Source organism: Berghia stephanieae, chromosome 4 (genome assembly GCF_034508935.2).
Source record: "Berghia stephanieae isolate SIO BIC M18660-M18661 chromosome 4, UCSD_Bste_1.3, whole genome shotgun sequence".
Lineage (NCBI taxonomy): Eukaryota > Metazoa > Mollusca > Gastropoda > Nudibranchia > Aeolidiidae > Berghia > Berghia stephanieae.
The window spans coordinates 64,422,234-64,434,733 of record NC_088363.1 but is presented as its reverse complement, the minus strand read 5'-3'; the positions used below and the strand labels follow the sequence as shown (position 1 = coordinate 64,434,733).

Genomic DNA, 12,500 nt, shown 5'->3' with positions numbered 1-12,500 from the left:
GGTGGAAATTCACTGGACTTTAAGAGGTGTGCTCGTTAGACAGCTTTCATAAGTTTCACGTTGCTTTATTATCATTTTAAAAAATGTATTCGTTTCTTTTTGATAAGTATAAAGTGGCATTTATTCGTGATGCTTATTGTTGAATCATAAATCGCCTACTGTGAAAACTGATTTATCAATTTTAATTTGAACACAAATAAATCAGACAACGAGGAACTTAAAAAGAATATTTTTTTGCCATGGAAAACATTCCGTCGTGTCTGAAGCATTGGGCAGATACCCAACCAGAGAAAGAAGCGTTCGTGTTTTTTAACGAGAAAGGCAGAACAACAGTGTTGACCCCTAAGGATGTTTATAACTTAGCTGGTCGATTTGCAGCCCAGTTGAGAGTTATGGGATTCCAAAAAGGCGAAATGATCGGCAATGCTATGAAAAACTGTCCTGAGAGAATTGTAGCAGATATGGGCGTCATGATGGCTGGCTGTGTCGTGTGCAATTTGCAGGTAAATTATTAATGTAAATGTTGCTGCTCGAAGCTCGAAGAAATAAATAGCAATGTTAAATTCAATGTGATCTTCAATTTTATTACGAAAACAGATAGAATGGACGTTTCGGGTTTCCCCTTTATCAACAAACAGGATGAATGAAACACTACAGATGAATGAGATGGTGTGGTAGTGGCGTTGTGTTGAAAACAAGCACACAAAACTATGTGTAACCTAGAATTTTTATAGTCTGGTTGATAGAATTTAGTGAGAATTACTCATAAAAATGGTTGATAAAAACAACAACAAGATCTGAGAGACGTTAATTTCGTTTATTCTATTGCAGAGTACATTCTGTCAGAATGTGTATTATACACAACTACTCAAGCACTGTTGACCAGACCAATGTGGTGACTTGATGCCAAGAGGGGGGGGGGGTGGAGGTTTGGTAGCCACATTAAACAAATTCAATCTCTCGAACTTCAAACCAAGTCCGTATCATGCATATTTGGTATTCAAGCAACTCAGCTATATGGCTCCATTACATCCTATATCCTGCTTCCATTGTGAATTTCTTAACTCTCATTTCAATATACAGATGGACAGATTATTTACATTGTTTTTAATATCCGCAGGCTTTGGAAAAAGATGGATCAGATTTGTGGAAAACTTTGCAATGCAACAAGAGTACTGGTATCATCCTTCCTGTCCATGACTCGAATCATGTTTATGAGGTTCTTCAGCCTTATCTCCAACCAGCATGTACATCCATAGATGTGAGTTTAGCCAATGCCCCATCGGTGAGGAAAATACTTCTTATTACTCGTGGTATTGAAGACGGCGGATCGTGCAAATCGTTTATCCAAAATCTTCGAGAAGATTCAAGTGAAATATTCGTCCACCCTGAAATTTTACCGGAGGACCTTGCCTTTATTTATCCCACCTCAGGAACATCAGGCATGAGTAAACAGGTTCCTAGAACACATGATAATATTATGAGAATTGCTCAGGACCTTGGGAAATCGCCTCCATCGAAGAGATACTGTCAAAATCAGATTGGTTGGCTTGGAGGATTTCCATTTACATTTCTTGCTAATTGTTCCTGTACTTTGATCCAGGTAAACATGTAATAATTTTTTAAAATAATTATATATTTTTGTGGCTTTCACCTCAACAACTTCAGTAGCATCTTTTAATTTTACTCACTTCTCAAATTAACAGTTTTTTAAAAGACTGAGCGATTTTGTTCTCAAAATTGTTGGATTTGTCAAGTACTTAAGACATTTTGCACCATTGTTGTGCTTAGTCAACAAAGACTCAAGCTGCCACCATTTTGCTAAAAGGCCCTTAAAACAAAATTAACCAGGAAACTGCCATGCTCTCTTCTGGAAAAAAAAATACGTTTCTATGAATTTTGCCAGAAATCTCGTCCTTCAAATATCGATCGATTATAGTGACCCTCATCTTGGCAAAAATTCTTAAATCTACAACATCCCAAGGCCTCAGGTTTACGAGTTTTTTTTCCTAAGATGAGGGTCATTTAGATCGATCGATATTTGAAGGACGATTTTTCTGGCCAATTTTTAAAAAAGTAGTACAGCAGTTAAATGGTTAATGACAATTAATTTGTACAGCTAAGGACGCATTAGTTTTATATTTATATTCTTTTCATAGTTTCTTTTGTTTTAAAACATTTAGTAATATTCAGCCATTTCCTGTCTCTATCTAATTTCATGTTCACTCTCAAGCACATGGTTCCAAATACCTTGCCCTTTATTTCGAGACAATTTGCTCTATTATTTTCAACTATTTTTGAACGCTAATGATTTTCTTATTTACTCTAAATACTTGTAATGCTCTTTGATACATTAATAGTACAATACATTGTCGTACTCTGGGAAAAAAACCATCTGTCTCTCTCTCTCTCTCTCTCTCTCTCTCTCTCTCCCTCACTCTCTTTTTCTCACTCACTCTCTCTCGCTATCTCTCTCTTTCTCTCACTCTCTCTCCCTCTCTCTCTCTCTCTCTCACTCTTGCGCTCTTTCTTTCTCTCTCTCTCTCTCTCTCTCGCTCTCTAGATCTCTATCTTTCTCTCTCTCTCACTCTTGCTCTCTCTCTCACTCTCTCTCACTCTCTCTCTCTCACTCTCTCTCACTCTCTCACTCTCTCTCTCTCACTCTCTCTCACTCTCTCTCTCTCTCTCTCTCAGCCAGCCGATTGGTGTCTACCAAATTAGATCCCGGTTTTGGCTATCTGACAACGTTCTATGTTTATTCCCTGATTTCATCTGCCACTTCTCTATACACTATATTTCTCATCACTATTGATATAAGTGCCCGCTCCAACCAGTTATTTTTTCTGAATATATTATATTTGATAACCCTGGCTATGAGTGGTATTTGCCCACTTGAATTAAATCATCAACTCATAATCATCCTGCCATGGAAATGGTATAACAAATACTACTGTAAAAATGTCTATTTATGATTTCATTTTCATAATAATTACGATGATTTGTCGAGACATTTTCATCCGAACTATTCAACAGATATCCAATACTTCTCTAAGATATGCGCCTAGCCACAATTGGTCCTCACGCCACGAAGTCCCGGGTTTGAGATTTTTTGCCAAGATGAGAGTCATTTAAATCGATCGATATTTGAAAGACGAGTTTACTGGCCAAATTTTTAAATGTTTTTTTTTTCGAGAGTACGGGAATATCTATACTACTTGTGCAGCATTTAATGTCAATTCACATCGTCTGTAGATTTTTTGATACATCTGGAGACATGGCATTGCAATTATTGCAATTATATTTAAATCATTTTATTGGATCTTTGGTGGAGGAAATGGAGTTATGAACGATCGTTTTTTTTTTCGTTTTTTGTTGGGTTTTTTTTTGCAATGATAACGACGTTTGCGATGTTGAAGTCGTTATACTCGGCGCCATGATTAACGCAGCGCTCTTTGACCTATTTCTATTCATTTGCAATTTAAAATAATTACATGACAATTAGACAGTCTGATAGATTGCCCAATTCTGTAAAGTTTGAAAATAATTCATTGTTATTCGATTGACAAGCTTAATAAATAACACATGTCAAAATCTTCCTACAAAATCCAACAAATGGCATACACAACTTATGAGAAAAAAATCATTATTATCATTATTATTATTATTATTATTATTATTATTATTATTATTATTATTATTATTATTATTATTATTATTATTATTATTATTATTATTATTATTATTATTATCATCATCATCATCATCATCATTATCATCATCATAATTTTCAATGTCATCTTTATCATCATCCTCATCATAATTCCATCATGTTCTCAATAATTTCGTTTTCAACACAGGACTGTTTTACGGGGAAAGCAAAGATTAATGTTAAAGAAATTTGGGATCTCATTGAACAAGAAGGTTGCACTGTTGGCTTTTCCTTTCCCCCAGAGTTAGAGAGATTCATAGACTATTTTAAACACAATGATCCACACCGTTTCCGGCTTCCGGTCATCATCACAGGTGGTCAACCACTCAGTAAGGTAGGTGTATACTGATCATACTACACCTCAACTCACTCAACCCTAGAGAGAGATTTTTGCTACTTTTCAAAATTGGAAAAATGCATTAAAACTGAGCATGTACATAGATCGTTTTATACAACTATCATTAACAACTAAGAACATTAGCTTTGATACTACGCCTATAATATGTCTCAGAAAAATGTAATAAATAAGCATGGGGTAAAAATAAACTGGGTAAACTACGGATCGGAAATAGTCGGTGTTAGGGTTAAGAGAGTTAACGCAAATAATCTGTGCTTTTGTCCACACGTCCTCTATTGGATTTAAAAAATAAAATAAACTAGAGCATTTACATGTGCTCAAAGCGCTTTACAAACGGTCCTAATTCAACAGCAACACTTAACATGCAGGACAAGACATTGAGGCAATGCTGGTTAGGGCCAGGTACTCATTTTACAGCTAGGTATAGTGAGATAATGTGTCTTTTCGAAGGACACAACTATGCACCACTCAGAGCGGGACTTGAATCCTGGACCTTCCAGACCGAAGGCGTGTGTCAAACCACTAGACCACATAACCTCACAAATTGTTTAATTATTCCATTGCTTTTAGTGCGCCTATGTTACGACATTTTCATTGGTTTAATAATCTAACATGATAAAACAATCAAAATGTCGATCACCTTTACAATTGTGCGGCTATGTGGTCTAGTGGTATGACACTCGATTTCGGATCGGAAGGTCCTGGGTTCGAGCCTCGCTCGGCGCATAGTTGAGTCCTTGGAGAAGGCTCTTTACTCACATTCTCTCACCGTACCCAGGTGTAAAATGTGTACCTGACCGTTAACAGCGTTGTTTCTGTCCGAAAAAAAAATATTGTAATATCGCCTAACAGGTGTCATGTTCCGTCCTAGATGTTAAATGTTGCTGTTGGCCAGGGACCCCTTGTAAAGCGCTTTGAGGACGTTAATTGGATATTGCGCTATATAAAAGCTCATTTAAAAATATTTTTTTTTACAATTTCAGAGGTTAATTTCCGAAACGCTTCAATATTTGTCTGAAGGCGTGGTCATCTCCTACGCCTCGACTGAGATGGGAATCATCACAAACAGCTACGTCAGATCCCAAGACCAGATGCAGGATTTCCAGGCTGGGCTCCCAGCGCCAGGGGTTCAGGTCAAGGTCGTGGACAGTAACATGGAGGCAGTTGAACCAGGACAGTCAGGGGATGTTTTGGTCAAATGTAATTTGAGAGAAATTTTTGATTGAACACGTCAACGCTTTTAAAGTCATTTATTATCATATTGTTTTATTTAGAAAACATCCCCCCACCCCATCTTTTAGGGTTTTTTGAAAATGTCACCAATCTCTCAAAGCGGTATTATGTCGGGACGTACTTTTTGGTGGAAATCGAATTTAAAGTTACAAATATGAAATTTGGTGTTAGTTCCTCTTCCTTATGGTGTAAAACAAATACAATTTCTTACATTATAAAAACTTTAAAGTTCTTATTCCTTATCATTCTAGTTCTAAATTCACATTCTCAGTTGGGTTCACCCCGACTGAATACCTTTTCGAGACGGTGGGTCACTGATAAGTAATAAAGTTAGAGAGTCAGAGAATTAAATCCAAAATCTTACAGATTACTTGCAATTTAAATTTGCCTCATTTAAATACAATTCTAGGTATGACAAATGAAAAGGATCTGGGTTTGAGTTGTAGTTATCATACGACTTTTTTTTTACAAATAGTCTTTCTCAAAATGAAGAAAAGAAAGGGAGTTATTTCTTCAATTTAATCTATTTATTGTGCTCTGTATTCGCTAAAAATATGATATACGAATTACTGAATATCCATATATTTTTAATTGGCCTCTAGGAAAGGTAGTGAGCCCTAGAATTGTGCATTATGGTATTGCTATTTATAGCAGTTAGCGGAGAACCGGTAATATTTGCGGAGAATTAAAGATTATAATGAACAGGCACATATCTATTCTAATCATTATAATACCGTATTGTAAATGATGCTGCTCGAAGCTCGAAGAATGATTCATCTTAACTACGCCACTACCACATTATCTCATTCATCTGTGGTGTTTCATTCATCCTGTTTTGTTGATAAAGGGGGGGGGGGGACCCGAAAATTTCATTTGATCTGTTTTTGTAATTAAATTGAAGCTTACATTCAATTTCACATTATTATTTATTAATACCGTATTGTGGAAATTAACCCATATCGAGACGAATCTTCTGAGCCATCATCTATGAAATCAGTCCGGCAATGAAATCTGTGGTGCACACAAATGATTCTTGCTATAGATGGTGACCAGATGGCGATTCCGACGGCCAAGGTCAGATTAAGGACCGGTCATCATGGCCTGGCCTGAAAATGACCATTTGATTTAATCTTTTTTTTTTAAAACTGTTACCAACATAATAAGAAAATAATCCATTAAAGATAGTTTTATAATTTTTAGATTTGCTAGATTTCTCATAACTCATTGACAAAAATTTAACATGGGCTGTACGCGTAGTGAACATTTTTTGCAGGTCTGATAACCGGACGCAATTATGGGCTCGTCTTAACATTGAATATTATGCTTCTGTTTGAGAGTATTTTCATTTCACCAATGAAACCATAACATTTGGGTTATCAAACCTGCAAATAAGTACACGTCGGCTGTACGGAACAACGTTCAACTTAACCCTATTTTTTAATTTAACCCTTTCCTTACCAGCTATTTTCAGAAGTTCCCCAAAATTTCACACCCACCAAATACAAAAATTTTTTTTTTCTTACTCAAACAGAAAAAGCAACAAATACATTCTATGAATAATATTGATCAGCAAAATGAACTCTACAACACAGTGTCAAGTTATTATAGCTATAGTAAAACATGTGTCTTTAAATTGTGTAATTGACAAAAGAAATCTGAATGATAAAAGTGGTGGTTGGATCGTAACGAATGTGACGATTTTCCTATGGTTGGTAAAGAGAGGGTTAAAGAATAGATATTGGACACCGTTTCTACTCTTTATTTGTTCGGAAAGGTGTCAAAACCATTTTTCATATCTAACTTTTTTTTTTTTTTACCCGACAGCGCCATTTGGTGTGTATCACTACTACAACCAACCCGTTCCCAAGCCAACTTGCACTGATGATGGGTATTTTATAACAGGGGATCGGGGATGGCTGACCCAAGACGGTGTCCTCTACATCACAGACCGCAGTGATAATGTCATCATCAATGGTATCGTCTCCGTCTTCCCAAGCTGGCCTGAAAGTGTACTTACCAAAATCCCAGGCAAGTCTTGAAATACACCTCGTTTGGATAAAAAAGAATGATATGTCTTGTGTTGTATCTAAAAAAAAACACAACAAACAAACAAACAAATTATTCATTTTGCAACAATTGGCCCATGAAAACACAAAGAGGGAACGATCTATGGTAATGGTAAAATAAGTGTTTCGTCGCCGACATCTTAAACTCTGGACTGAAAAAGGGTGCTTGATTCTTATGTACTTGTTTGGGGGCCAATTTCCATGGTATTTTTATTACAATATTAAATATTTATTTACTTTAGCCTCCAATTATTTCTTTTAGAAGCTTGTGAGATGAGATAAATCAAGTCACAAATTCAGTCTTCTTTATCAGTCGTTATATTAAAAAACCGGGTATTCACACTCATCAAAACACAAACCAATTCCCATTTTGAAAAAGTAATAAATATGAACATTTATATAATGCATTTCCACAGAATAAAAATGTTCAATGCGCTTCGCAATGATTATTTCATAACACAATCAGGTCATATGAAATATCCATTAGTATACAGTAAGGCTTTACTGTTTGACTTCGGTATTCCTCAGAAGCTGAGGACTGTAAAAAAAGGTAAAGACGGTAAGATACAGGCAATTGAAGATAAACAAGGACATTTTGTCGGCAAATGTGAGGTCGTGATTTTAATTCCTTCTGTCATATTTCTGTATTTAAAGCGATATAGAAACGTTTTTACTTTTACTGTGCTTGCCATTAGCTGAAGAAAGAACATTAGGCTGAAACGTTCCTTGTTTGGTATTTGTTCTTTTTAAAAAGTTGTTATATTCCTTTTTGTTTATAATTTTTTTACAATATCCGTCACTGCCAGGTACTCATTAACACTTGAATTAAGTAGGGTAATGTGTGTAAAGTGCCTTGCACAAGGACACAATGTCGGGACCAGAATATTCCACAATTTGGCCATTGAATCACGCTTAACATTACGTGAGTTTTGTGACAAGACGAGACACACCACATGACAGAGTTATCGAGGCACACAAAACTGTTATATAACAATCATTTATGCATTGGAGAAACGATGTCATTAAAAAATAAGAAATATATATATATATATATATATATATATATATATATATATATATATATATATATATATACAGCTGTGTATATATATATATATATATATATATATATATATATATATATTTATATATATATATATATGTATATATATATATATATATATATATATATATATATATATATATATATATCGCAATATCCACTAAACGTGCTCAAGCGCTTTACAGGGTACCTAATGCTAACACCAACACTTAAGATGTAGAACGAGACATGACGCATGCCAGACGATAGTACATTTATTTTCCGACAAACATAATGCTGCTAAAAGCCAGATACTCATTTTACACTTGAGTACGGTGAGAGAATGTGAGTATAGAGCGTTTTCCAAAGATTGGACTATGCGCCGCTCAGAGCAGGACTCGAACACTGGACTTTCCGGTATGAAGGCGAGAGTTATACAACTAGACCTCATAGCCACACAGTTGTTTTGGAGTCTAGTCCAGAATTTCATTTTATGAATTTTCTCCTTCCGTCAATCGCTTTTCATGAAAATAAGAATATCTTTCTGAAAGCATTTTTATAATTCTTAGTTCATTTTTAAAAATTCATTTGCTGACAGACTTTTGCAATCACGTCTAACCCTAGGACAAACATTGAGTAGCGGCAAATAACGTTTAGCTAACATTGTTGAGATTGGAAATATTTTTTTTAATTTTTTTTTTATATTAAACAACAAAATATTATTTTCCTTTTCACCTTTTGTGATGGGCGACTAGAGATTTCTTAACTGGTATAAATTTTAATCTTAAAATTTGTTCCCAGGTGTTGCAGAGGCAGTAGTGGTGGGCATACCCGTAAAAGACGATGTTGTGTCTAAGGTTTGTGCCTGCATCGTCTTCCACAAAGGCTCTGAATTGCCAGCAGCAAGTCTCATTTCAGCCTATGATGAACGATTTATGTCCGGTGCTGCGGACGCGTTCTTGCCTAAGTTGGACCATGTAGAAGTGTTTCAATCTTTTCCAAGAACGGAGACTGGCAAAGTTAAGAGAAAACAATTACGTCAACTAGTTATAGATAGACTTGTTCAATCGCTTGTCAAATAAAACAAGGCTTGTGGTCAACCCTGCCCTTACCAATTGCAGGACAACCATCGTCGCATTCGTTACAGTGCAGCCAACGTTTTTATCATTCATATTCCTCTTGTAGATTTGAAAAAAAAACATTGAAGAATTATAATTTAGAGAACCAAACGCTGTTTTGTACATATTGTTTTGATGAAGACAATTATGTATAGCATGTAGATTATTTATTTTGATAAAAGATCAATTCTTATGTCGTGTGGGTATGTTATATCGGGAAACTCCAGAACAAGGTCGGTAAGGGGAGAGTTAATGACTTATTTACATGATAGGCTACATGATACAACAGATTATATCACTCAGGCGAATTAACCAGTCTTTTGCTGTACATAGAAAGACTCATATTTAAACAGATTTTGGACAGAAAACTCGTCCTCGTGAGGTCGCAGGTTTGAGAGTTTTTGCTAAGATGAATGTCATTTATATCAAACATATTTGAAGGACGAGTTTTCGGGTCTAATACTTTAATCACGTATCTGTCTAGAGTGCAAGAGACTTTCTTATCAGAGCTACTAGGATGAACATATTTATAGAATCGTCCCTAATTTCGAGTATAAATCCTTAATACTATCTATATGATGTATGGCAATTGTGTTGGGAGCCCCTTGTACAAAAGTCAATCACTTATCATCGTTTCAGAGATGGGAAACTGGAATATATCACAAAAAAATGGGTAACGTCTAATTCACAAAAATTACAACTTGATAGTAAATTTTATGAAAGTTGAACAGACGAAAACGAGGAGACCTTATACAATAAGCTTGTAAGCGGGTTGATAATAAAGATTATGTAAGTAACAAAATTATTCATAATTCTCGTGTAAGTTAGTCGTATATCCGAGATAATAAGTCTGAAATATTTATGACCTAATGAAATAAAAACTTGGAATGGATAAACGGTTAAAAGGAAAAACACAGTAATCTTAAATAGTTTTGAATAATATGCTGTTTGTAAGTAGCATTTGGATACATTATCCTGCGATCACATTGGCCATGAAACCTATTCGAGGTTTAGATTTAAATTAATTGAGCAGTCCTTCATAACCATTAAGCCGATAGAGCCGGATTTTATCCCGGTTTCTATAGCATGAAACGGATAATAAAAATTGCTTGTTATCCGCTAATTATTGCAAATACTTTCCGACATATCTTAAACACCCAGCTAGCCAATCACAGCTGTGTAGACAGGAGAGGGATCATAACAAGTCTCAACTGCATCTGTGATTGATCACAATCCCTTTGTGTGTGAAGCGAGTGCTCTACCAACCGAGCTATCGACACCTCCAGAAGTTACATTTATGCCTTTCTTAACTTTTTAAAAAATAAATAGCGACTAAAAACCAAGGAGTCAAATGGTTTGTCGTCATTTTTCAATTTACAACATTTTTTACCAAGTTCAATTACATAGCAGTGCCAATAGTTCTACCAATGGTACTACCCCATCACACAACAAACTCTCAGAAAGAATGATTATTATTGTCAATAGGGTTCAACAGTCGTGACGTCACTACCCTCGTATTGACGCATAGTAACTTAGTAACTGGTTCTAAACTATAGGAACAATGGCGGACGCCCTTATGAAATACTTCTCAGACGAGCATAAAAGTTTATCCTGAGGAGAAAAACATCATAAATCTGATCATGTTTTGACTTGTATACAGTCTGATCGTGTGAAAAAGTTCTAGTCAGCATGAAGAATAAAAAGTACTGATTTTCTTTGTTTAGAACCAAGCTGCTCGTTGCTGGGCGGACGTGACATCAGACTATTGAATCTGTAGAGAAAAGGATTTACGTTTCAAACAAACCCATGCTATCATCTCAGTGTTACCATGGGATTACTTTCAAACACAGCATATCCTCCACATCAACAGATTATGCAAATATTCCTTCATTTCAGCGACGGGTGTTGTGAACTGCATAAACCTGAGACCATATCAAAACACCTTAGACTTTAACACATTTGACATAACAATTAACAATCACATCGGCATTCGTAATGAATATTGTTTCAATATTTATTTGTTTATCGGCACTATAAAAACGACCGTGTCATCATTTAGTACTCATTTATTATTGGTAACTAAAGATGGAACGCATTTTTATTATCTAAACGTCTAAGTGAATTTTTTGGATGAATTTTGCACTGTCATTGTATATATTATAGTGATTTGACTATCTTTGTAGACATTTTGATGAGAAGTAGTGCAATAGTATGTTCCAGAAAAAAATAAAACCTAAGAAGTTAACCTTTTCCTAACAACAACGGCAGCCGTATTTAGAAATAAGACTCAATTTCTCCCAAAACAAACACTAACGTAACACCCTTTACATTTTGAAAGACACGAGTATCGAGAAGAAAATGTATTTTGTCATCGATTGACAGAATAATGGCAACGTTTTACATGATTGTCTCACTTGTCCTTTACTCGACTTCTATTGGATACACTTGTGACAAGAACTCCTGAAGATTGACTAGCCATTGCTTAATCCAATAAGGACCTTGAGTTGCGAATCATATTTTATGGATCAGTGGACGGAGGTACCTTCAACATTAATATAAACTATATTGATTGACCCCCCCCCCCCCTAATTACATGGCTCAATTTAACTAATAGAGCGAGAGAGAAAGAAAGAAAGAAAGAGATAGAGAGAGAGAGAGAGAGAAAGAAAGAGAGAGAGAGAGAGAGAGAGAGAGAGAGAGAGAGAGAGAGAGAGTACTGTAGCTTCATCCTCTTCCTCTGTCTTAAAACCCAGATTTTAAATTTCCCAGATTTAATTTTACTCTTATAATTAATGTAATGTCATTTAATAAAAAGTGAATTTTTAAAAATCTTCATTAACATTAAAGTGAAATTTGAAAAAGATTATTTTCGATTTTGATGTTACTCAGTTCAAATTGCTTACAACGCGGATTGCTACCTCTCCGGCTGTAATCACCTCGACTCTCCAGATTGTTATAAATGTTTCACACTACA

At 35.4% G+C, this 12,500-nt stretch overlaps 1 protein-coding gene across 1 annotated transcript in view; it reads left to right on the top strand.

Annotated features, from left to right (window-relative positions):
• The window catches only part of LOC144971020 (long-chain-fatty-acid--CoA ligase FadD13-like), a 13,444-nt gene that overhangs the window by 662 nt on the left and 282 nt on the right, over nt 1-12,500 (top strand). Inside the window, exons 2-7 of the mRNA XM_078911311.1 lie at nt 108-503; nt 1,121-1,603; nt 3,858-4,043; nt 5,051-5,267; nt 7,125-7,328; nt 9,210-12,500. The exon at nt 9,210-12,500 is cut by the window's right edge and continues 282 nt beyond it. Of these exons, the coding sequence (XP_078767437.1) occupies nt 240-503; nt 1,121-1,603; nt 3,858-4,043; nt 5,051-5,267; nt 7,125-7,328; nt 9,210-9,490 (1,635 nt within the window). The 5' untranslated portion in view covers nt 108-239 and the 3' untranslated portion in view covers nt 9,491-12,500. The remainder of the gene's footprint in view (nt 1-107; nt 504-1,120; nt 1,604-3,857; nt 4,044-5,050; nt 5,268-7,124; nt 7,329-9,209) is intronic.